The sequence below is a fragment of the Lepidochelys kempii genome, chromosome 5 (assembly GCF_965140285.1).
Source record: "Lepidochelys kempii isolate rLepKem1 chromosome 5, rLepKem1.hap1, whole genome shotgun sequence".
Taxonomy (NCBI): Eukaryota; Metazoa; Chordata; order Testudines; family Cheloniidae; genus Lepidochelys; species Lepidochelys kempii.
The window spans coordinates 132,131,696-132,158,342 of record NC_136384.1 but is presented as its reverse complement, the minus strand read 5'-3'; the positions used below and the strand labels follow the sequence as shown (position 1 = coordinate 132,158,342).

General features: G+C 43.2%; 1 protein-coding gene across 9 annotated transcripts in view; it reads left to right on the top strand.

Annotated features, from left to right (window-relative positions):
• Positions 1 to 2,167: 2,167 nt before the first annotated feature.
• The window catches only part of NRG1 (neuregulin 1), a 703,230-nt gene continuing 678,750 nt past the window's right edge, over positions 2,168 to 26,647 (top strand). For 7 of the 9 annotated variants that reach the window (XM_073345927.1, XM_073345922.1, XM_073345924.1 and 4 more), the window contains exon 1: positions 2,168 to 2,435. In XM_073345927.1, the coding sequence (XP_073202028.1) occupies positions 2,327 to 2,435 (109 nt within the window). In that variant the 5' untranslated portion in view covers positions 2,168 to 2,326. The remainder of the gene's footprint in view (positions 2,436 to 26,647) is intronic. The other 2 variants (XM_073345928.2, XM_073345925.1) reach the window with 2 other exon arrangements.

Here is a 26,647-nt window from a genome sequence, read left to right as displayed (position 1 = left end):
GGAGGAAGGGCCGGGTGACACCCCGGGGATACACCCCCCCGGCCCACACACACAGGGAGGAGGATGGGCCGGGTGACACCCCGGGGATACACCCCCCCCCGGCCCCACACACACAGGGAGGAGGATGGGCCGGGTGACACCCCGGGGATACACCCCCCCCCCGGCCCCACACACACAGGGGGGAGGAAGGGCCGGGTGACACCCCGGGGATACACCCCCCCCTGCCCCACACACACACAGGGAGGAGGATGGGCCGGGTGACACCCCGGGGATACACCCCCCCGGCCCACACACACACAGGGGCGAGGAAGGGCCGGGTGACACCCCGGGGATACACCCCCCCCGCCCCACACACACACAGGGGGGAGGAAGGGCCGGATGACACCCCGGGGATACATCCCCCCCCCCCCCACACACAGGGGGGAGGAAGGGCCGGGTGACACCCCGGGGATACACCCCCCCCCGCCCCACACACACAGGGGGGAGGAAGGGCCGGGTGACACCCCGGGGATACATCCCCCCCCACACACACACAGGAGGGAGGAAGGGCCGGGTGACACCCCGGGGATACACCCCCCCCGCCCCACACACACACAGGGGGGAGGAAGGGCCGGATGACACCCCGGGGATACACCCCCCCCCGGCCCACACACACAGGGGGGAGGAAGGGCCGGGTGACACCCCGGGGATACACCCCCCGCCCCACACACACAGGGGGGAGGAAGGGCCGGGTGACACCCCGGGGATACATCCCCCCCACACACACACACAGGGGGGAGGAAGGGCCGGGTGACACCCCGGGGATACACCCCCACCGCCCCACACACACACAGGGGGGAGGAAGGGCCGGGTGACACCCCGGGGATACACCCCCCCCGCCCCACACACACACAGGGGGGAGGAAGGGCCGGGTGACACCCCGGGGATACACCCCCCCCGCCCCACACACACACAGGGGGGAGGAAGGGCCGGGTGACACCCCGGGGATACACCCCCCCCGCCCCACACACACACAGGGGGGAGGAAGGGCCGGGTGACACCCCGGGGATACACCCCCCCCGCCCCACACACACACAGGGGGGAGGAAGGGCCGGGTGACACCCCGGGGATACACCCCCCCCGCCCCACACACACACAGGGGGGAGGAAGGGCCGGGTGACACCCCGGGGATACACCCCCCCCCGCCCCACACACACACAGGGGGGGAGGAAGGGCCGGGTGACACCCCGGGGATACACCCCCCCCGCCCCACACACACAGGGGGGAGGAAGGGCCGGGTGACACCCTGGGGATACACCCCCCGCCCCACACACACAGGGGGGAGGAAGGGCCGGGTGACACCCCGGGGATACACCCCCCGCCCCACACACACAGGGGGGAGGAAGGGCCGGGTGACACCCTGGGGATACACCCCCCGCCCCACACACACAGGGGGGAGGAAGGGCCGGGTGACACCCCGGGGATACACCCCCCGCCCCACACACACAGGGGGGAGGAAGGGCCGGTGACGAGCCAGGGCTACACCCCCGCCGATGACAGCCGGGCGGCGGGGGCCGCGCAGGGCGAGCGCGGGAGGTAAACAGAGCCCAGGGAACACATGGCCGCGGCTGCCGCTGGCGGCTCCGGCGACTCGGAGCCTCCCAACCCCGCCTCCCGGCCCCCCTCGGCCCCTGGCGCCGCAGCCTGGCTGGCAGAGGGGCTGGCGGAGCCCTGAGCGCTGGCGGGTCCCCACCTCCGCCGCCTCCCCAGCTCCATGCGGCAGCGCCGGGCTCGGGCAGCGGCGGCAGCAGCGCAGCCGGGCGGCCGCTCCCCGGCGTCTCCCGCCCGGCCCCTGCCCTAGCCCCCGGCGGCGCCCCCCGCCGCCGGGCCGGGCACCATGCGCTCGCCGCCCCGCGCCGCCGCCCGCCCGCTCCCGCTCCCGCTCCTGCTCCCGCTGCTGCTGCTGCTGCTGGGCACCTCGGCCCTGGCGGCTGCCCCGCCGTGCTCCTCCGCGCCGCCCGGCGTGGGCTCCGTGCAGGAGCTGGCCCGGCGCGCCGCGGTGGTGATCGAGGGCAAGGTGCTGCCGCGGGAGGCGGCCCGCCAGGCAGGGCTGGGGGAAGCGGGGCCGCCCCCCGCGGCCGGGGCCGGGCCCGGGCCCGGGCCCCCCTCCCCGCCGCCGGCCGCCAGCCCCAGCCCGGCACCCCCGCCCTGGGAGGCGCGGGTGCGGGTGCACCAGGTGTGGGCGGGCAAGGGCGGCGGGCTGCGGAAGGACTCGCTGCTCCGGGTGCGGGGCGAGCCCGGCTCCGCCTGCGGCCGGCTGAAGGAGGAGAGCCGCTACGTCTTCTTCATGGAGCCGCTGGACGCCGGCGCCGCGCTCTTCCAGGCGTCCTCCCCGCCGCTGGAGACCGGCCGCAACCTCAAGCGGGAGGTCAGCCGGGCGCTGTGCCGGGGATGTGGTAAGTGAGCCGCGCCGTGCGCCGGGAGGGCGGGCTGGGGATGGGGGGTCCGCGCCCGCCTGTCCGCTCGGCCCCCGGGGGCTTCCCTGGCCGCTGCCCGGGGGCATGCCACGTTGCTGGGGCTGGCTGCAGAGAGCTGCGTGGGGAGGGCGAAACTTCGTAAGCCGGCCCCACGCCCACTCGTGCCATCCAGCGGGCTGGGCGGGAGTTGGGGGTGCTCGGCAGAGGCTGTGTGAGAGAGCTCTGTGCCAAGCAGCATGTGCTTTGTCTTTGCAAATCAGTGGTAGTTGGTGAGGAGAGGCTTCAAAGTGTCACCAAAGCTGGGGTGCTGGCGAGCTGTCGATTTCACCTAGTAAAGGCCTTGGCTGCTCCCCTATCCTCCCGAGAAATAGGGGGGGGGGGGGTTAGAGGTTTGGGGGAGTCAAAGCCTGGATGTCTTGCTTCGATTTGTACGTTGCGAGTTTGGTAAAACAGAGGCGATGACGGAGCTTTAGCCCTCGGGCCATGAAGAAGAATTAAAGAGGAGCCCAGTTACAAATCAAGGGATCTGCAAGGTTGGCCCCCCGCCTCGGACTTGCTCCGCTCCGCTTTGACAGATCAGATAACTATCTTGGTTACGCCATGTGGGCAGCATGGCTATTTCGGTCCTTTCTGTTCTACTCCGATTGCAATCATCCTTGCAATCCGGTGATTACCTTTTCACAGAAAGGAGGCAAGATCTCTTCCCAGCCCCTGTATTACCATGGCTGCACATGACAACGCTCTCTAGACACAAATAAGCTCGCCTGGAGCCTATAGGATCCGGCCAGCCAATGTGAACTGTTTGGGTTAACTGGGTTGTTTTCGACTCTCCACCTGGTCATGTTTCATAACACCTGTAATTTACAGTCTGTCACTCCTCTTTAATTTGAATGTTTCAAGGTGATTCTATTGTGTGGCTGGGGCACGGATGGTTGCTAGAGCCCAAGCTGCTAGGATGAGGTGCTTATCAGCTTAGCTCCTGTATTTTTCAACTTTTTTTTTTAGTCAGACTTGGTTTTTTTCTCCTTCTCCCTCCCTTTCACCAGAGCAATGTAAAGCTGCCCCAGTGTGCAGAGGGGAGCTGTTCACACGCAGTGGTGCTGAGCAGGAGTGAGTGATGTTGGGATTCCCCAGCTCTGGCTGATAGATGTCACTGTAAAACAAGGGAAACACTCTTCAGGGGACCTGTCTTATTAGCTAGCATAAAAGCTGAATAATACTATACAGCAGCTTGTGTTCTCCTGTTGTAGAGTTTGAAGGTATGCCTGTTCAATCCTCCGTAATAACAACTCTGATATCATTAAATACATACAGAAAGGATTTTGTTTTAGCCACAGAATAGGCCCAGCTGAGAACTGCATGTAGAAAGTCAATACTGCTATGAACCTCGTGTGGTAAGAATCACTGTGTAAACCTTCACCCCCAGGATCATTTTGATTCAGAACATTATAACAGTATCAATGTCTAAAGAGTTTCAAATTTTCATGTCAATTTTTTCTGCAAGCCTTCAATGGCTACTTGAAACATAGAACCCATATTATCTCTGCGAGCATGGTTTTATTATTGTACTCAGAATGGGAAATATTTAGTTGGGCATTGTTCTGTGCTTATGCTTTCTAATCATCGCAATTCTGTAGCTGCAGAATCCTTCAAGCAGCTAAAACTATGAGCAATCAGTGAGAAAACAAGGTGATACAAACAGCAATTAACATAGTAGTTCAAAACAGGCAAGGACCTTGTTGTTGTTGCTGTTTCTAGTCTATACCCATGCAATGTGTGTGTATATTTACAGTATTTGTTTGCAGCCTGCAATTTGGCAAATATAAAGTAATTATAGGTTACCTTCTTGCTGCATTTGAACTTAAGAATATGCCTTGTGATGTCTGCTAATGGGTACACATACTGTTTTACATTTACTTAAGACGTAAACTGTGGAATGAATAAAACTGCCACTTTGGAATCAAATGCTGCTTCAATTACTCATGTAGGTAACCCAGTTCACTTCAGTGGAATTACTCCTAAGAGTAAAAAGATAGGGTTGTTCCCTTATTTTTGAAACCTTTCCTTTTCTCACGCATATTTATATGGTGCTGTTTCCCGCAGTATCTAGGCACTGAAATCCAGAAGAAAGAAGGACACGGTATTCCATATAGAAGTGAGCTCAGGTCTTGCCTTCCTAGGGTTTGGGTAATTGTCTTTGATTCTTAAAAAAAAACAAACCCCACAATTTTCTCAGTTCTCTAGTGATGGATACAGTGCGCAGAAGGCACAGTCATGCAAGGGTCTCTACATCTGGCACTATCTTTAAGCAGAGGACTGAGGTAAATAGTGATAATATATTTGGTAAATAACAGTGCATAGCACAGAAATATAATGAAATCGAGGAGGTGGGGAATAAATTATCTGGCTAAGAAGTTACTGACTGATCAGCAAGATTAGCAGGGGATGGGAGGGATATTCCCAGGCTTTGTTCCCTATACAAATAAACCACAGGAAATAATACACTGTAGTGATTGTATGGAAATGATGATGATCTGTACTGGTTTAAAAATGTCAGGCTAATTTAACATTATTTGGGGGTATTATCTAAAGACATTTAACTTGCTTTTTGGAAGCAACAGAGGGCCAAATCTTGGCTCCACTGAACTCAGTGGCAAAACTCCCATCAAGTTCAACGGGGCCAGGATTTTTCCCAGAGTTTTTCAGTCTCTGGGTCAGATCCTCAGCTGATGTAAATTGTCATAGTTCCATTTTTTACTTTAGTGGTGCTATACTGTTTTATAACAGCTGAGGAACTGGCCCTCTGTCCTTTTCTTTTACTTCACTGCTTTCTCTCCCTCTGATCCTGTTCCCAAAGAAATCAATAGCAGTTTTCCTATACTTCAGTGGAAGAAGGACTGAATGCCAAGTACTTTTGATTCTTGAAATCTTTTGACATTTACTAATATGGGGCCAAACTCTGCTCTTTCTCATCCAAGTAGCCTTTGTTCATGTAAATGCTCGTATTGCATTCCAGTTGAACTACCCACATGGGTAGTGTCTTGACGATTGGGCCTCCAGTCTCTAAGACTCAGATCCTCGAAGGTATTTAGGCACCTAATCCCCATGTACAGATTCTGTGAACTTTACTCATATGATTAATTATTACTCATACAAGCTGCACCATTGACTTCGAAGGTAAAGACTAACTCACATGAGTAAGGTGGCCACGTTGCCGTCTGTCATGGTAGAACATACCGTAGTGGGCTAAGCAGGGGAGGAAAGCTCAGTCAGGATCATTTTGTGGCATTCAGTTGGTCTACTTAGACCTGACAAGCCACATGGAGCCCCCTGGGTCTGTGCCGATCCCAAGGGATCAGCAGGAGACTAATGTCATCTTCATTGAGGCCCTGTGCCTTTGCCTTGGCTCTATACCCCCAATATACTCCCCACCCCCAACTCCCTGTCAACACGGCTTCAACAGGGCCTTGCTACCAGGGAATTCCCCAGACCATGGCTGGTCTCCTTACAGGGGTTTCCCCATCATAAGTTGTTTGATCTTTCCGAGATAACATGCCTGGGGCTTGTAGGGAATGAAGTGGCGCCTCCAACGTGGGTGGCTATCTATCCCTCGTTCCTAGCCTCCATCCCTTCCATGAAGTGCCATAGAATGTCTCCCCAGCTGGGTCTAGGAAAGGGGTGGGATTATGCTATACATTTATTATGGGGGTACAGTCTGGCCTAGGGTTTGCAGGATTGGGCTACATATGATCTAAGGAATGTCTCTATATACTTCCTTTTTAAAGGTATGCAGGATGATTTTCTATTTGGCCAAATTTTATCAGTAAAGCTAGCATCTCTTCTTACATTTCATTTTTTATTTGTTTATTTATTTAGGAAGTTCTAAAGGTTTACAAATCATTGGCATGTAATTATCAGAGACAAAACAATAATAATTACAACAGTGAGCTTTCGTTTAGAGAAACATTATGCATACAGTGTATTTTACTATCTTCAAGTGGTGTCTACAGTATACAGGAGAAATTTTTTTAGTATAATAAGAATGTGTATCAGCTTTGTATTCCTGTATGTCAGTTGTGTGTAGAACTGTTTTGTCATACATTCTGAGATACTGTATTCAATATTTATATAATATATAGCATTCAGCACTTTATAAGTGTAATGGCATTTAAAGTATATTGACTATAAGGAGATATTCACATTAAAATACTGCTGTGGGGATTTTCTGTTCAGCATTAAAGAGATTTTTACAAAGCTATATTAAGTGATTAGCATTAAGAATAGAAACAGTTTATATATACATATGCACAAATGTAATTTGCCAAAGTAATATGCTGGTCGTCACCAAAAATTATGTTTAAACACACAAATCATGATGTCTAAAATCCATCATGTGAGTGAAGCACTTAGTTTACTGAGAAGTGTAACTTTATTATTTTTTATAGTGTGGATATTCAGTACACACCAAAATAATTTCTCATCCGTGTTCACTAAGTAAAACTGAAATATAGTCATATGGGAAAACCCCTTAGAATACAAACAATTTAAAAACACATTTGAAGCTGAGTTAAAAATTGTTGCTTTACTGTTTACTCACACATGGGAGTATATTTTCCTCTTTATATGCTAGGTTGCACACACACTATTCTAATGGACATTACATACATACTCTGTTATACACAGAGGTTAGATACAATCCCTAAGACTGTGAATCATTTCAGTGAGGTTACCAGCCCTGTCTAAAGAATCAAAATAATACACTGTACATCTCACTGGCCTATACATGTTGCTAATTAAATAAAGGAGCAAAGCATATGAATATCTGTCCTGTACTTTAAATATGTTGTCCACTTACTATTTAAATTGATTCACAGTATTGCAATGCCACTTACACAAATAGACTGAAGTTAAAAAAAAATCAGATTTAAAATATAAATACCTGGCCCTCCCTTGTACTTATTATTGTTATTTAGCTATTCCTGGAATTACTGAAAATAAACTATATTAATAATTCATTTAAATGGGTATATGAATAAATATCAAATTGTGGCTGGATAATATTAATAATGTGTCTCTTTAAAGAAAGAAGATATACATCACTACCTGGAAATGATTGTTCAGAGTTCACATGCTTAAATGCTTTGCTGATTTGAGGCCATATTCATTTTTATATATTCAGTTTCTAATTTTTATGTATATATCAACATTATTCTTGTATAAAGGATATATTTTATATCAGGTGTACATATATAGACAGATGGACATATGCACACATCATATATATATGTACAAGAATAAATACAGGGGGAATCAGGTATTTCAAAGACATTTGAAATCTGGTTTTTCTCTTCACTTCAGTCTGTTTGATTCACATTATTCCAATGACACTTTAAATAATCTAAATAGTATCATATGTAAAGTGTACGATAGACATTTCTCTCTCTCTCCCTCATATATGATTATAATTTATGGGCAAGTTACATAATAAATATTTAAACTTAAGTCTTCACAGTGTATGTCTTCCCTAAATTTAGATTAAACTATAAAGAGTTAACTAGTGTAAACTCTTACTTTACTGGACAGACTTTAAGAGCCCCATCATTTCATTATGGAGACTGTGGAAAATTCTCTACACCTGTCTCATGACTGACTGTGCTTTATGCTCCAAAGGGTTACACCCACAGAAAAATTTAGCAACTTGTGTCAAAACCCGCTTCAAATCCTCTTTGCAAATTAATGTTTCCTACAGCAACCTATGACACAAAAGTATGCGTGCATAAGAACCTTGATCTGCAAACTCTAGAAAATAATATGTGATCTGGAGAAATGAGGGCAAAGGCAAAATACTATGGGCCAGATTGTTACCCCCCACACATCCATGGAGGAGGCTATAAATAATGGGTTCTTTTGGTTATTTATTAATTGAGACATCAACTGGTCAAGCTCAAGTTTGGTTTATTAATCGAAGACTAGAAGCAGCATAAACAGAAAAGTACTGTACTGGGGCTCTGTCGCTCATCTTGTTCTGAATTATGATTGTTTCAATGGACCTTTATAGCCAAGGTGGTTTTCCTATATTACAATTTGCGGTTTTAACTAGGCAGCTGAGGATCAGTCAGCCAACAGGAAATGTAGACAGTTACATTTCCATTCATATTATCCTTCATATTACCCAGCGACAAAGAATAAAAACAGCTTCAAGCTACTTTGACATGGGTTCAGAACAAGTCTTTAACCAATCGTTATTAAATGTCATATTCTGTCATGTTTGCCTTTCATTGTTTTTTCCTTTTATAATGTTCTTATCCACTTACTCTTTTCTTGTGGTTTTCATTACAGCTTTATAACTTGTTCTTCCAGTAGTCAGAGTCAATTACAACCACAGAAACAACTTTAAGCAGGCTGAAAAGATAGGTCACAGAAAGGTCATGCATCTCCATTCTCTAAGCAACAGAAGTGTAACATACTCAAAGTCATATTCGCTTTTAGTTCCTGACATAAGCTGTGAGGGGTTCTGGGAGCTCTTAAGCCAATTAGGACTGTGTGAAATTTGGGGAGGGAGGGCATCAACGTGCCCTTTGTAACGTGCGGGGAAAGGGCAGGCCAGCGGCTTCAAAATATATGGTTCTTTTCAGTAACATGCATTAGAAAGTGTTCAGATTCTGAAAGCAAAGTTATGTTAAATGTATGCCTATGTTTTATTAGATATATTTGGTCCTCATTCTGCATTTTTTTTCTCAGGCAAAATTCCTGCTGAAATCAAAGATGGTGTAATATACAGTCTGTATTTCTATTGCCTGGATTTTCAAAATGCGTGTCGTCACAGTATTTGTTTACTATTTTTAAACATATTTTTATGATGAGTTTTCAAAAACCTGTAAGAGTAATACATCTTTTTTATCATGATATCAACAAGTCTGTTTATGGCAACAGCTACGATTCCTTTATAAACCACCTACTTTCTATCAGGACCAGTTGTCTGTTTTTTAACAGTTATATGTATGTGTTTTTACTTCCTTTGTGCAAAAGAGCATTTGGTAGTATAGAAGAAGGGAATCAGATTCAGAACAGTGAATATGGATTCAATTAATTTTTGCAACAGCTGTCTAAAACACATCCAGTCCTTTTGCAAGGCCATTCCTTCTCGTCTTTCACATTTGTTATTTAACTATGCTGAGCTGTCTTATTAGTAACTGCTGAAGAACAGTTAATTCTATTGTTCTCAGAGCTGAAAGATATATAATTATTGAAAATGTAGTGACGCTAGATTGCATCTACCAGCGGAACAAATCAGAATGTATTAATATCTGTCATTTAAAATATTTTGCAAAAGCAGCTGCCATAAGTGAGAAGCTTTCAATAACAGTTGTGTTTTTTTAATAATAATTTTTCACATATAAAATATTTTCTATAGTAATTTTGTAAAGGGGCAGATTTGTTACAAGCTGTATCAACCATTTAAATCTAGTAGTTTACATGCAGGATATTACCACTACACTAAAATGAAATATTTGGTACTCCTTGTGTAATTACTCCACTAGTAATTGCCCTAATCTCACAGCAATGTGCAAATGAAGACAAAGGCAGAATTCTTCTCCCATTTCAAAAAACAAAAGAAAAAAAATCCATTATTTCTAGTGATTACCGTGGGCTCGGTTTTGCATCCCTTATTCAGTGAATTGACTCACATGAGGTCAGTAGGGCTCCTTGTGTGAGCAACAGTGAATCACATAAGTAAGGGTTACAGAGTTGGGGTCTTCAATGGACATTATTAACAAAAATTCTGGCATGTTAATTTTTTCTGCCACTGGTGGGAATAACATTGAACATAGGTGTCACATTTTTGGCTAATTTTCAATAAACAATTTGATCAAATGAAGCAGCTCAATTTTGTAGCATTTAAAGCCTGATTCTGCTGCCCTGGAATCAATAGGTGCTTTGCTTGATTACGCAAAGCACTTCAGCGCATGGTTGACTTTAATCATGTGAGTAGTCCCAGCAATGAGACTAAAGTTAAAGTTAAGCATGTGAATAAATCTTTTTCTGGATAGGGGCCTTAAGCACATTTTGAAGTGCTTTGTTCAATCACGGACTTAAATAAACATGCATAAATCCCATTGAAAATCAGTGGAAGTTTTTTGGGCTTTACTAGATACATTGGTTGTATTGCATTAGAACTCTAAAATATTTGGAACAAGCTGATCCTGAAAATATTGGGCAACATTATTTTTTTATCAGGTAGGATTTTGAAAGTGTTTGAACTTCCAATTTACATTAGGGTCTGCTCGTGTCTCCATTGATGTCAACAGCAAAACTTCCATTGACTTTCCCTGACAGCAGGAACAGCCCTTGAAGCTATAATTACAGTCCAGCACAAATTGGGTAAGAAAATGGAGTGGCCATTTGTGACATATTAATGAACATGATTCTGAAATTATTTTTCTCCCATCACATTTGGAACACTGAATTGCTGGATCTTTAGGCTTATGTGTATATTAATTCAGGGACATTTTTACATTTTATTTTTTAGATCAAAGGTTTTTCACGATTTTTTAATACATATATATATTTTAACAGGTGTATATATACAAAGCATAAAATAGCAGCAGTAACAACATATAGTTCATGTAAGGTGAGATTATGTTTTACTATGAAACACTAGTCTTCAAAAGCAAAAACATGGTGCCTTTCTATTAATGGTAAGCTGAATGATTGTTAAGGTTACTGAAAGTCATCAGTTACCAACCTGCTAGTATACCGCCAGCTGGTGATGAGATCCTGTGATTGAGTTTCCTTTTATATCAATTTGAATAAAAGAAACATGGAGCAAAGATAGGTTAGAGAGTATTTTCCAGAGGCACAGAATGTTTATGACAAAGTTACTGTATCAGTGGAGCTGTTGTGAGGGTCTCAGATGATTAATATTTTCCAAAAGATTGATTAAATATGAAGAGTGATACCTTTTTGCAAGGTGAACAGATCACTTGTTAAAGATTAGGTATTTGACATCACATTGATAAATACATGGTTCAAATGACCCTGGGTGTCATATTTAAGCAGACCTAAATCTTACTAAATGTATCAGCATCTGGAAAGCAAGATATTTTCTCTCAGACATTTTGAACCCTAGCAACATAAGGGGAATAAACACGTCAGAGGGCTGTTATTCTAAACATTTGTGCTGAGATTTTCAAAGCCACCTAGGGAATTTGCATGCTCAGTTTTCTTTAGGACTCCCAGTTCCTATTAAATGTTAATAGGAATTGGTAATCCTAATCCCCTAGGTATCTTTGAAAACCCCATCCTTATTTGCTAAAGCAGAGGAAAATGGGAGTGGCTTGCTGGTACATACTGGCCATGCAACACACTGTTATATAAACACCCCAGTATGGGTTTTGACCGGAGCTTGGTTGGATTATGGGTGCCAAGGAAGAAAAGCTGGAAGGTGAATGTCTCATATAAATCTCTTCTCATTACTGGCTGATATTAGTAACCACTTTCATCTGACCAGAAGGGACTTCACTGCTTCACAGGTCATTGGTAAGAATTACAGAAACCAGTTTGTCAGCTGGCATACCTGGCAGAGCTCCAGAGACTTCAACAGAGCTATACTAATTTACACCAGCACAGGATCTGGCCCAGGGAATTGTAGAAGGACATTGTCATCCCCCCGCCCCCCTCAAAATAAGTGGAAAAAGCATAAAGTACAGCAGAAAATAACTTGGCTCATGTTTTTCATCCAAGTATCTTTGTTCATCTTGTGTGAAAACCTTTCCCCATTGAGGTCAATGGGAGTTTTGATTTTGACTTCAATGGAATCAGGATTTCAACCCTTCAGTTTGTTTGGGATCTTCTGAAGGGTATTTTTCCACTATACAAATGTGAATATTTTCATTTATTGACAACAGTTAAAAAGATCAGGAGGAAAGTCCTGTCATTTGTACATGCAGAGAATTCCTCAAAGGAGTGACAATTGTAAGAAAGATAGGGAAAGGGAACAGGAATAATAAATTTAAGGGCAGCCTGTATCAGTGGAAACTGCCTTGAGTATTTTTAAATATAAAATTTTAAAAAAATTATACAGAAGACAGAACTGGTTTGTTTTTAATATGAGTTTTATCCATTCTAACTTATTTAGGTGCCTAATTATGATCCTAGGAGCAGGTTTGAAAATTGTGGCTATACTGCACTATAGCTGAATGTGCAGACTAAATCACTCTATTGACTAAATTTTCAAAAAGGCCTCCCTTTGGTGGGTGCAAGTAGCATCCACACCTTTCCTCCCCCGATTGCATTGCATGTGCCTATCAGAGTGCTCGTGCTACTAATTATCTGATTTCCATGGGACTTAAGTGCGTGCGAAAAATTAAGTACATTCTTAAATGCTTTTCTGACTATGGATGCTTGACTAAATCAGAGCCTTTGAGAGCATGTAGAGAAAGAAGTTTCCCTTGCCACGCGTGGCTAATTTTTTGTTTGCTTGTTTGTTTGTGACTCAACCTGGCTGATTATCTCAGGGGTGTGACTCATAGCAAACATTTATAAGAAAGATATTTATAGAAGGAGGACAATATATTTTTCTTGTCTTCCTCTTTTGTGCAGGGAATATTTGTTCTCATCACTTCTCTCAATATTTGCACTAATAATACAGAATAACCATTGACTTCTGTGCAGAGGTATTGATTTCAAAAATCCCTTTGAAAAGTCATATTAATCTATTTAACTTCCAGACCTTGCTTCGGAGGCTCAAAAGAGTCTCCTGACCATTTTCAGATGTGTGATCACCTTTTGTCTCCCTTAATTAAGGTTTCACAACTTCCTAGCTTTCCCCCTGATCCTGAGTGAATCAATCTACCATGGTGGTTTAACGGTCCCTGAACTTTAAAAATGACGACGTAGCTCCGCCAGTTTGCACTTTGTTTCAACTAACACAACTCCAAGTGTATGCTTGTGTGTTCGATATCTTGAGCCTTGAATCTCAGTGAAGCTATTTAAAAATAAAAATCAAATACTAAATTTGTGTAGCGTGTGGCTTTCCAACACTTCAGGCTTGATTTACAGTACTTCTTTTTGTTTGTACAGGTAACTCTATATACACGTAAAATACCCAGGTATGGACACAGGCTTTATTATTATATGCAGATAAGAACACAGATACTGTGTTTCCACATAAGAATATACAGAGGCAACTGATGCATATTTATTATACACAGCTATTTGGTGAAATATTGTTATAAATGGATGAATCTAGAAGAAGCTGAGGTAGAGTTTTTATACACATGTAGGTATATGGGTGTTTGGTGCAGCATGTAGACCCTTGGGCAGGCAGGTGTTATGGGAGATTAATTTCTTTCTAGATAGAGGACAGTGTAGCTGTAGCTCAAGGTCATTATATTTTGTTTTTGTTTCTGGCAGGTTATAACTAACTCACTGATTAAAGTCCAATGCTTTTCAAACCTGCTTTGTTTCTCTGGTTTCAGAGTAACAGCCGTGTTAGTCTGTATTCGCAAAAAGAAAAGGAGGACTTGTGGCACGTTAGAGACTAACCAATTTATTTGAGCATGAGCTTTTGTGAGCTACAGCTCACGTCATCGGATGCAGACTGTGGAAAGTGTAGAAGATCTTTTTATACACACAAAGCATGAAAGAATACGGGTATTTTTTCATGCTTTGTGTGTATAAAAAGATCTTCTACACTTTCCACGGTATGCATCCGATGAAGTGAGCTGTAGCTCACGAAAGCTTATGCTCAAATAAATGGGTTAGTCTCTAAGGTGCCACAAGTCCTCCTTTTCTTTGTTTCTCTCTTACCAATATTTTGTTTTGCCAGACTGTAACGGTATGATTTTCTCTTGTGATATATTTTTCCTGCTGTTATTTAATATTCAGAATACATCTTTTCATTTATTGTTTGGTAGATTTTGGGGGAGAGTCTGCCAGAACATAACACACTGGATTTTTTTGTGTATGTCAAATGGTTTTTTGTAAGCTTCCATTAACGTATGACTAAAATGTTTGGCTTTGTGCACACTCTCTGAAAATGTATGTGTTATGACCCAGTTGTCTTTATTCTCTCTAGCAAGGGCTTTGGCTACTTGAGTTTGTTTTGCTGATGTTGTAGAGTGTATTTACTTTCCATTAGAATTCATTCCGTGATAGTGAGGCAGTGGTGGTGTGTGAATTCTGAAGCACGTTTATCTGAAAGACATCTTTTATGGTACCATGGAATTCTGCTTCCCATATTTTTTTTAATGTGCTGTGAGTTCTCTATTTCAGCATTAACCAAAGTTATGTACAAAGTGGTCTTAGATATTAGGTGTACCTGCTTTTCTAAGTTTTTGCACTTCGCTTGCAAGTTTGGATTCAGGTTGCTGTATACCTGCCCAGGCCATTCTGATATGCCGGTAATCTTGGACCTATTTATAAAAATCTGATCTTTGAAGGGTACATGGGATAACCTGGGAAATTACAGACTCGATTAGTCTAATTTTGATCCCCGGCAAAATAATTAAAAAGTTGATACAGGAATTGATCAGTAAAGAAATAAAGGATGGAAACATAATTAATGCCAGTCGGAATGGGTTCATGGAAAATAGGTTCTGTCGAATTAACCCAGTGTTGCTCTTTGATGAAGTTACAAGTTTGGTTGATAAAAGTAATCGTGTTGACATAATATTTTTAGACTTTTGTAAGGCATTTAACTTAACCTTTCATGACATTCTGTTAAAAATAGCACTACACTAAAGCAATGTAGCACATAGTTTTTAATCCATTTAATACCTAACTGATAGATCTCAAACCCTACTTGTTCATGTGGGAATCATCAATGATGGAGGGTGGAACTTCTCGTGGGGTTATAAAACAATCAGTCCTCAGACCAACATTTTTCAATATTTTTTTATCAATAATCAGTAAGAAACAAAAAATCATTGCTGATAAATTTCGCAGATGACACAAATATTGGTGGAATGATAAATAATTACAAGGACAGATCACTGATACATAGGGACTTAGATCACTTCAAGCTGTGTGCAGCCAAACACTACGCATTTGAATACAGCCACATGCAAAGTCACATCTAGGAACAGAAAATGTAGGCTATATTTACAGGCAGGAGGGACTGTATTCAGGGGTCATAGTAGACAACCAATGAAACATGAGCTCCCGCCCGGTATGATGCTGTGACTAAAAGGGCTAATGTCATCCTAAAATGATGATGATGATGATCATCATCATTGTAATGTCTGGGTGCCCCAGTCATGGGCCATGACCCGATTGTGCCAGGCACTGTATAAACACAGAACAAAAAAGACAGTCCCTACCACAAAGACATTTACAGTGGAAGTATAAATAGAGGAATATTGAGTAGGAGTAGGGAGCTGATATTACTTCTCCAGACAGTATTGGTGAAACAAATACTGGAATAATGTATCCAGTTCTGGTGTGAATATTTTAAAAAGGATGTTGAAAAATTGGAAGTAGCTACAAGAATATCTTGAGGGCTGGAAACATGGTTTATAATGAGAGACTGAAGAACCTTAGTCTACTAACCTTCTCTTCTATAAGGTAAAGAAGTGATTTAATCATGATCTAAGAGTACTTTCACAGAGAGAAGATTTCTGGTAATAAAGGACTTTTTAATTTAGAAATATTCAATCTAGGAAGTTGAAGCTAAAAAAGCTCAAAGTAAAAATAGCAGTAAGGATAATTAATCATTGCAACAAATTACTAGCAGATGTAATGGATTATCCATCACTTGAAGTCTTTAAATCAAGACTAAATGTCTTTTTAAAAGCTATACTCTCATTTAACCACAAGTTATTGGGCTCAATGAGAAATCACTGGGTGAAGTTCTGTGGGATGTGCTATGCAGGAGCTCAGACTAGATTATCACAATGCCTCAAAACCTGTCAATCTACTGTTGAGTGCGTTGTTGAAGTGGCCTCAAATTTAAAGTCTGAAAGAGTTGATTGAAGTGAGTGTATTCTGCTTGCATCCAGCTATTATCTCATGGATAAAACCAGACATGTACTCTAGGATGTTGACAATTTTTACATTGTGAGTTTACTTGACAATGACATTTTTATGTGTTTCCAAATACTTAAGATCTGTGTGTGTAGGTCACATCCTTCTCTGTGGTGTTCGAGTGCTAGGCAAAATTAAACGGTCTTTATGAATGTCTAAACAGAGACCAGATATGTCTTTTCTATTGTTCTTCCTAGAGGTAGGAAAGATTGGTCAGAACTTCATTTAACTCTTCTTGTCCCTTTATGGTTTTTTTCCTCCATGTCTCCACAACTGTGAAAGCAGATAAAGTGGTGGGTGGGTATGTTTGATGGGTGTCGGCGAGTGTGTATTATGGGAAGGCGATATCAAAAGAGGTCTTGTATTTTGTCTTAAAGGTGTTCAGATCAAACTCATTGTCCTCAATTCTCCTGCCAGCTAGTTCCACATTCTGCCAAAAATTCTGTGTGTTTTACTTCTAACTATTGTGAGTTTCATTGATCCTGTAGGCGATGGCTACCTCCGGTGGCTCTGGAGGGAGAGGCAGTCTCTGAGGTAACTCAGTCCCAGCCCATGGAGAGCTTGGTCCAGGAGCTGATTTCCTTCAGGCATGGGGAAAGCTGGGGAATGGTGTGAATTGTACTTAAGGAGAAGGAGATGTATTGTTGGGGCCAGGATTTCAAAAGTGCTCCCCACACAGCAACCGCTGATGTTTTTCAGGGGACCTGCTGGGGCTCGTCACTTTTAAGTACGTGGCCCATGAGCATCATCTGTGTATTTGAGGCAATGGGCCAATATTTTCAAAGGTAGTAGCCTCAAGTTTAAAATGTGTAGTTGCTTAACTGGTTTGATTTTTCAGTGCTGTCTGCAGCTCCTGTGAACACCGTGAGTTTGAAGAGCTGGCATTTGGAAAATAGTACATTCTTGTTTTAAAGGGAGGAGACTTGGCATGGAATTGTACAGCGCAATAAACATGGAGCCATACAATACCATTTTTTTCAGGGAAGAATCTGACTTTTAACTAATTTAACCATCAGTTCTACACTGTTCCACTGAATGAGAAGTAAACTAAGAATGGATAAGGAAAATAAGAGGAGTGACCTTTTCCAACTCTCTTCCTTTCTCTTGCTATGTTAGTGATCAGCACTAGCAGGGCTGCAGCATAGCAAAGACTGCCAAGCACTGCAGGCTTTTGCCACTGGAAGTCTCTTGTAACCCAGACTAAAGAGAATCATAAAAAAAGGAAGACATTCAGCAGTGAAGAGATTCCTAGAAGCACAAACCTTTCACTTAAAATACAGCGGCATGCTGAGCGTTTCTTTTCCCATTATTATTATTTATCACGTAACTAGGCTCCTTGTTAATTTTGTAATTTTTTATCATAATTCTTTGGCATTACTGTTTGTCTGAGAAGCGTTAGAGGTTTCCAATTATATGACATCTGCCTAAATAAAATTGAAAACTGGGATATAGTTAGTAAATAACAAGGAGGTATTAGGTCAGATCTATCTCAGTCATTACTTTTTTCCAGAGTGGATTATCTTAACCCTAGCTTTATCTCTCAAATACATAGATAGGGATTGTCAGGCTTTGCTGATTCTCTTGTTTCCACATTCTTCAGTTACCACCAGCAGCTTCCTCAGGGACTCTGGTTTTTTGTTGTAAATACCGATGAGTGATTAATGTACTGTTCTTGCCTTTAACTCCTTCACTGTAGCTCCATTAATTTAATGGCTTAATATGACCTATTGTTCCCTTCTGTTTAATTCTGTTAATTTGTTCCATTTTGAAATTAGGTTACTATGCAGCCAGATACCAAAAGCATCAATGGCAGGACATAACAAGCACTGCAAAAAGAACCTTGTTTTTTATTTACAGTGTTGTAGCCATTGCTGGTCCCAGGATATTGGAGAGATGGGCAGGAGGGGTGTGTGTGAGGTAATATCTTTTATTGCACCAATTTCTGTGGGTGAAAGAGCTTGTTACCAAAAGATATTACCTCACCCACCTTGTCTCCCTTGTGCATTACTCACTTTGCTCTTTAACCTATTTCCCATAGTGTCCTCTTACAGTTTGGGGTCATGTTCATGTGGGGTGCAATTCATAGTTTGATTTTGAAAGATTACCACTCAAAAATATTTAATATAAAGAAAGTCCCTCCCGTAGCAAAGAAAATGTCATTTGCTTTTCCAAAAGATACAGTAAATAGAAAATCTAGTCAATATTGTCTTGATTGCATATGTCACAGGAGTACTCTAAAAAATGAGAGATGTTTGGTATATACGTAAATAGCGAGTTAATAGATCAGGTGCCCATAGATGGTGTCAAGAATATGCAGCATTGTTCCTAGTTTTTTAGGACCAGTAAAACTTTCTTGTTCCTGTGCACTGTAAATGTCTCCTTATGTAGAGAAGAACTGCAGGTAAAGAGGGGCAATTGTAAGACAAACTGTGAAAGACCTGTCTATAAACCACAGAGCAGTTTTATGTCATTTCGTTTCATGTGTTTATTGTCATAAGATAATTTACTGGTGATTCGATGACCAACCGTAGGCCATTAAAATGTTGCATGATGGAAGAGTGGCGGTAAGGCTGGGCTCCGTTTTTGCATTTAAAGCAAGGATTCAAACTTTGTATTGCATGAAAAGTGTGGTGTATCCTTCTCCATACATGCAGCACACAATCCGTGAGTAAAGATCGAATTTTCTGAGGGTTTTCCGGTAAATCTGTTAATCGGTTTATGAGTTCTAATGAGTTAAAAACGGTCCCTCAACGGCAGTTGATATTTTTAGTCTCATGATTTTTCAGGCCCCTCAATCTTAAAAGCTAGAGACTGTAGAAGTCAGAAATGTATACACAATGAAATGTAGGTTCTCTCTCTGGAAATACGTTAAAATGTTCTTAATTAATTACTCATTGGCTGCAGGATTGCTGCTAATGCTGCAGCGGCTTGGCCCCTTCATGTGCATTGCCATTGCAGCAGTTGAGGCGGAGGTGTGGGGACTACAAGGAGTATATCGCATGTGCCCTAGCCTAGATGCAATGGTGGCAGGTTACGGGGAGCTAGGTCTTATCGTTACAGTGGCTGTGGTAATGGTGAGCATGCCCATGGCCTGAAGCTTTCTCAGTGAACTGCTGCCAGCTCCGTCCCAGTCTAAGGGTGGGCTGAATATGCTAACAAGCAAAAGCTGCCAGAGCATTTTTTGGTGGGCCTGCAAATAAAGTTTTTGTTGCTCCACCAACCTTAAACTTCACTAATTCCTGGCCATTATGGTCACACCGCTGTGCATTTGGGCTGGTGCCAGGCAGCTGGGGAGAGTCATCAAGATGTCTCTTTAGGATGCACACCAACTGTAATTGATTCGGTTTAAGAGCAGTTTTGACAACTTTGAGTGTTCAAAGATCACAAGTCAGGCCTCCCCAATAATCCGAAGATTGGTTTAAAAGTCATGACATTTAAAAAAATAATAAATTGGGTTCTTTTTATCTGCCTTCTGAGCTTTTAGAGTCTTTATAGGTCATTTGTTCAAAATTTTCTTAGCAACTAAGAAGCCTAGAAACTTATTTTTTTAAAAACAAAAGCTAAGATTCTCATGTAATTACATGATAACAGGAGCTAGGCTTCTAAGAAAAACACAAAGATGGTCAAACTCACCATAAGATTGTGAGAGTTATCAGCACTGTTCCCCTATCTAGGAACAGAGAATCGTGATTTTAAACAGTCTATCAGTTTGACAAACAGGACAAGGTGAGATTTCCAGACAGGCTAGAGCATAGTCTTCACTAAGAGAAGACCGTATAATCCAAGTACTCAATTAAAACACCTGCAGAATTATGGCACACTTCATTCCAGATATTTGGTACTTAATGTTTTCTTCTTAAATTCTCAGCTTCTGGAGTCATTAAGTATTGCAAGAGTCCTGATTTTGGTGCAAGCTGGTAATGCTGTATTAGTCTAACCCACCTGCTGCAGAAGCACAGCACAGCTGCACATGCCCTTCATCCCTAAACAATTGGTTTATGTTGGTTTATGATTTCAAGGTTCATTAAGGAAAGAAGCCAGAAATTGACTATTTTTTTAAATGAAAGCTTAGATTCAGTTTAAGGGGTGCCAAAGGCTGAGTCATTTAACCTGGTGCTTGCATGAGTCCCCATCTAGCATGCAGTACTTCTTCCTCCCCCTCTCCAATTTATGTTTCCCCAGAAGCCTTTCAGTATTAAAAAAATAAAAAACCTCTTTCTATTGTTGAGCCTTTCCATTTTTGTTTGTATCCTTGGTCTTATTGAAAGATATAAGATCACATTTGGCAGATTAGAATGTGTTTGCCTAAACCAGATGTCAGTTTTTGAAACGAAAGTCTAAATACAGTACTTTAAACATCACATACTTTGATTTTAAACTTGTTTTTAACCTTGTAATATACCTGATTGGCACATGTTGCAAAATATTTTTCTTGGAACAATTCCTGTTTATGTGAAAATAATTGAAGTAAAATATATTGATTTTTCTTAGAATACTTCAGAATTTCATCATGACTATTTTCAAGGCTACTGCAAACCTGGTGTTAGCATGTATTGTAGTTAAGGTTATCTGTGGGCTGGATTCTGCAAGTGAACGAGCACTCTGACCCTGATCTAGCCAAGCACTTAAACACATGCTTAATTTTAAGTCAGTGGGGTTACTCACATGCTTAAAGTTAAGTACGTATGTAAGTGCTTGGTTGGATTGGGGCAAAGTGCCAAGCACTTTGCAGGATCAAGACCTATCATGGTATGTTAACATTTTTCTATCTCGGACTGGCACCAGACTTGCACAGGAAGAATGGTTAGTTTGCATACAATTTCTACATAAGAATTTTCACTATGGCCCCACAACAGCACAGGGGGCATTTACCAAGATCCTCAGAGTGGTAACAGTGATTGTAAGATCACGGAGTGTAAATCTTTTTCCTTACTTAGACAACATCTTGATAAGAACCAGCTCTAGGGAAATTTGCCATCAAAGCAACACATGAAAGAATCCTGGAGTTAAAGAATCCCAGATTTATTATCTACAAAAGCAAAAGTAGCCTGATTGCATCGTAATGGAATACATCACGTGTTCTGCAAGGCAATGGTCTAGGGGGCATTTCTTCCACAAGAAAGAGTTACAAATCTCCAAGATGTGACACCAGAGATACTCGTGCAAAGTCTGCTGTTTCCTGGAGTTATGGTAATCAGTCTGGATGCAGTACTATGAGCAAGAATGTACATGTGCATCCTTCATATTTTGAAACACAATGGGCACCAAGGGTAATGACCTTGCAGTTCCAAATTCAGTGGCCCAGTCATTGAATTGGCAGCTAATGAGGGCTGTATGATCAAATTCAGACACATGTAGCTTGTGTGTGCATCTTTCCATGGAAGTCCATAAACCAAATTTGACAGTGATGTGTAAATGGTAATGTAAGCTACCTGGTGGGTGTAAATTTGTCATAAGAGGTTCAGTTATGTAAAATGAACCAATTTGGGATTCAGAGGGTGTGCGAAATTAGAGTAATTTATACACCAGTGGGGCCAGATTCTGTTCTCATTTACACCAGTATAAATCTGGAGTAATTACAATAAAGCAGTAAGTTAGTCCAGATTTAACTGGTGCAACTGAGATCAGAAACTGGCCCCATGAAGGCAAAATGGAATGTGTAGCATGAAAATCATGTAGCAGGAGGATAAAAGTGAAAGGAGAGGGCCTTGTTTGCCTTAATCCCACTCTGTTCCAAAAAATGCCAGGGCCGAAGTTAGCTGTAGTATGAGCTGTAGCACCTGTTTGTGCCAGGGCTGAATTTTGCTGACACGGAATGACAAATGGTTCTAAATTGGGCTAATTTTTCACACCCACTGATCCAAATTAAGCCTGATATGTAGTTTACACCATCACTTACACCATCACTGCATCTGTCCCACCCTGCTAAAGGAGACCGCCTTTCAAGTTCCATTACATACAAACAGCAGAGGCACTGATTAACATGTTGAAAGGATGAGTCCAAGCCACAAAAATTGGATCTAGATTTTTGAACCCTTCAAAATTCAGAGGTGCTGAGATCTGGGATTTGATTCAGGCCCATTTCGCTTGCAATATTTTTCATGAGATGGAATCAGGAATCAAAAAGAAAAAGAAAATGAGCATCAGTAAATATGCATCTATTTCTTAGAGCTAACAGCAATACACCAAGACCACATATCCCTTCAGAGCTAGTTGGAACAATACCATGTGCTGCTAATGGCATATAACATGACAAACTTATCATGGCCCATAGATGAACTAAGGAAAACTAGAGCACTGTCACTTCATCAAAAAGAAATAAAATTGTATCTGTATGCAGTGAAACATCTTTAATTTGCTAAAAGCCAGACATATAAAATGTGATGTTAATATGTAAATGGACTGGTTTTCATTAGGGAGAGTGGGCTCTGTACTAGGAGATGTTGGATTGGATCACACAGATGAAAGGACACCTATAAGTACATCTCTTTGAAATCGCTAGGAACACAAAAAGCATCTTTTTTTAGCATTCTAGAACAGTACAGCAGAAGTCTAGGGAGGAATGCCATGTTGCAGGTTAGGTCAAAACATTTAATATACACTTCTTCCCTCCCGCTGCTGTTTGTTCTGATGAGAACACTGCAGAAAATAAAAATGCAGGACACAGGTTATACTGAAAATGCCAAACTGGCCAGGCTGGCTCCTGTTTTCAACACCTATAGCAACATTAGCACTTCTTCCTCTTATGAAGAGACAAGATTGTCTGGGGCCCATTGCACTGAAAAATCTCCCAGCCTAAATATGTTAGCTTGGCTATTCAAAAGAAGAACCTTGTCAAAAGAAGATATTCTGAGCAGTGTTGTATTTCACAGCATACAAACAGAGAAGCTAGATACAACAAAAATTACTCTTTCTGGAAGTTAGCAGTGTACCACTACTTTATTTCTGAGAATTCAGAATGATAATACACAGAATCCCAAAACAGAGAGAGACAAAGCAGGCTGCTCCCTAAAAACAGCGATGCACAACTCACCCCACCTTGCTCTAGGCTGTCTGTCTCCAGACTGCTATTCCTACCTACATGCCTCCAGCTTTCACCCTGACCACACCACACGATCCATTGTCTACAGCCAAGCTCTGCGATACAACCGCATTTGCTCCAACCCCTCAGACAGAGACAAACACCTACAAGATCTCTATCAAGCATTCTTACAACTACAGTATCCACCTGCGGAAGTGAAGAAACAGATTGATAGAGCCAGAAGAGTTCCCAGAAGTCACCTACTACAGGACAGGCCTAACAAAGAAAATAACAGAACGCCAGTAGCCATCACCTTCAGCCCCCAACTAAAACCCCTCCAACGCATTATCAAGGATCTACAACCTATCCTGAAGGACGACCCAACACTCTCAAATCTTGGGAGACAGGACAGTCCTTGACTACAGACAGCCCCCCAACCTGAAGCAAATATTCACCAGCAACCACACACCACACAACAGAACCACTAACCCAGGAACCTATCCTTGCAACAAAGCCCGTTGCCAATTGTGCCCACATATCTATTCAGGGGACACCATCACAGGGCCTAATAACATCAGCCACACTATCAGAGGCTCGTTCACCTGCACATCTACCAATGTGATATATGCTGGCTAACCTAGTGAGGAGGGCTTTAAACTAGGTTCACCGGGGGAAGGAGACCAAAGCCCTGAGGTAAGTGGGAAAGTGGGATACCGGGAGGAAGCACAGGCAGGAATGTCTGTGAGGGGAGGGCTCCTGCCTCATACTGGGAATGAGGGGCGATCAACAGGTTATCTCAAGTGCTTATATACAAATGCACAAAGCCTTGGAAACAAGCAGGGAGAACTGGAGGTCCTGGTGATGTCAAGGAACTATGACGTGATCGGAATAACAGAGACTTGGTGGGATAACTCACATGACTGGAGTACTGTCATGGATGGTTATAAACTGTTCAGGAAGGACAGGCAGGGCAGAAAAGGTGGGGGAGTAGCACTGTATGTAAGGGAGCAGTATGACTGCTCAGAGCTCCGGTACGAAACTGCAGAAAAATCTGAGTGTCTCTGGATTAAGTTTAGAAGTGTGTGCAACAAGAGTGATGTAGTGGTGGGAGTCTGCTATAGACCACCGGACCAGGGGGATGAGGTAGATGAGGCTTTCTTCCGGCAGCTCACGGAAGCTACTAGATCGCATGCCCTGATTCTCATGGGTGACTTTAATTTTCCTGATATCTGCTGGGAGAGCAATACAGCGGTGCATAGACAATCCAGGAAGTTTTTGGAAAGCGTAGGGGACAATTTCCTGGCGCAAGTGCTAGAGGAGCCAACTGGGGGGGCGCTTTTCTTGACCTGCTGCTCACAAACCGGGTAGAATTAGTGGGGGAAGCAAAAGTGGATGGGAATCTGGGAGGCAGTGACCATGAGTTGGTTGAGTTCAGGATCCTGACGCAGGGAAGAAAGGTAAGCAACAGGATACGGACCCTGGACTTCAGGAAAGCAGACTTCGACTCCCTCAGGGAACAGATGGCCAGGATCCCCTGGGGGACTAACTTGAAGGGGAAAGGAGTCCAGGAGAGCTGGCTGTATTTCAAGGAATCCCTGTTGAGGTTACAGGGACAAACCATCCCAATGAGTCGAAAGAATAGAAAATATGGCAGGCGACCAGCTTGGCTTAATGGTGAAATCCTAGCGGATCTTAAACATAAAAAAGAAGCTTACAAGAAGTGGAAGGTTGGATATATGACCAGGGAAGAGTATAAAAATATTGCTCGGGCATGTAGGAATGATATCAGGAGGGCCAAATCGCACCTGGAGCTGCAGCTAGCCAGAGATGTTAAGAGTAACAAGAAGGGTTTCTTCAGGTATGTTGGCAACAAGAAGAAAGCCAAGGAAAGTGTGGGCCCCTTACTGAATGAGGGAGGCAACCTAGTGACAGAGGATGTGGAAAAAGCTAATGTACTCAATGCTTTTTTTGCCTCTGTTTTCACTAACAAGGTCGGAGCAGACTGCTGCGCTGGGCATCACAAAATGGGGAAGAGATGGCCAGCCCTCTGTGGAGATAGAGGTGGTTAGGGACTATTTAGAAAAGCTGGACGTGCACAAGTCCATGGGGCCGGACGAGTTGCATCCGAGAGTGCTGAAGGAATTGGCGGCTGTGATTGCAGAGCCATTGGCCATTATCTTTGAAAACTCGTGGCGAACCGGGGAAGTCCCGGATGACTGGAAAAAGGCTAAGATTGTAGTGCCAATCTTTAAAAAAGGGAAGAAGGAGGATCCTGGGAACTACAGGCCAGTCAGCCTCACCTCAGTCCCTGGAAAGATCATGGAGCAGGTCCTCAAAGAATCAATCCTGAAGCACTTGCATGAGAGGAAAGTGATCAGGAACAGCCAGCATGGATTCACCAAGGGAAGGTCATGCCTGACTAATCTAATCGCCTTTTATGATGAGATTACTGGTTCTGTGGATGAAGGGAAAGCAGTGGATGTATTGTTTCTTGACTTTAGCAAAGCTTTTGACACGGTCTCCCACAGTATTCTTGTCAGCAAGTTAAGGAAGTATGGGCTGGATGAATGCACTATAAGGTGGGTAGAAAGTTGGCTAGATTGTCGGGCTCAATGGGTAGTGATCAATGGCTCCATGTCTAGTTGGCAGTCGGTATCAAGTGGAGTGCCCCAAGGGTCGGTCCTGGGGCCGGTTTTGTTCAATATCTTCATAAATGATCTGGAGGATGGTGTGGATTGCACTCTCAGCAAATTTGCGGATGATACTAAACTGGGAGGAGTGGTAGATACGCTGGAGGGGAGGGATAGGATACAGAAGGACCTAGACAAATTGGAGGATTGGGCCAAAAGAAATCTGATGAGGTTCAATAAGGATAAGTGCAGGGTCCCGCACTTAGGACGGAAGAACCCAATGCACAGCTACAGACTAGGGACCGAATGGCTAGGCAGCAGTTCTGCGGAAAAGGACCTAGGGGTGACAGTGGACGAGAAGCTGGATATGAGTCAGCAGTGTGCCCTTGTTGCCAAGAAGGCCAATGGCACTTTGGGATGTATAAGTAGGGGCATAGCGAGCAGATCGAGGGACGTGATCGTTCCCCTCTATTCGACATTGGTGAGGCCTCATCTGGAGTACTGTGTCCAGTTTT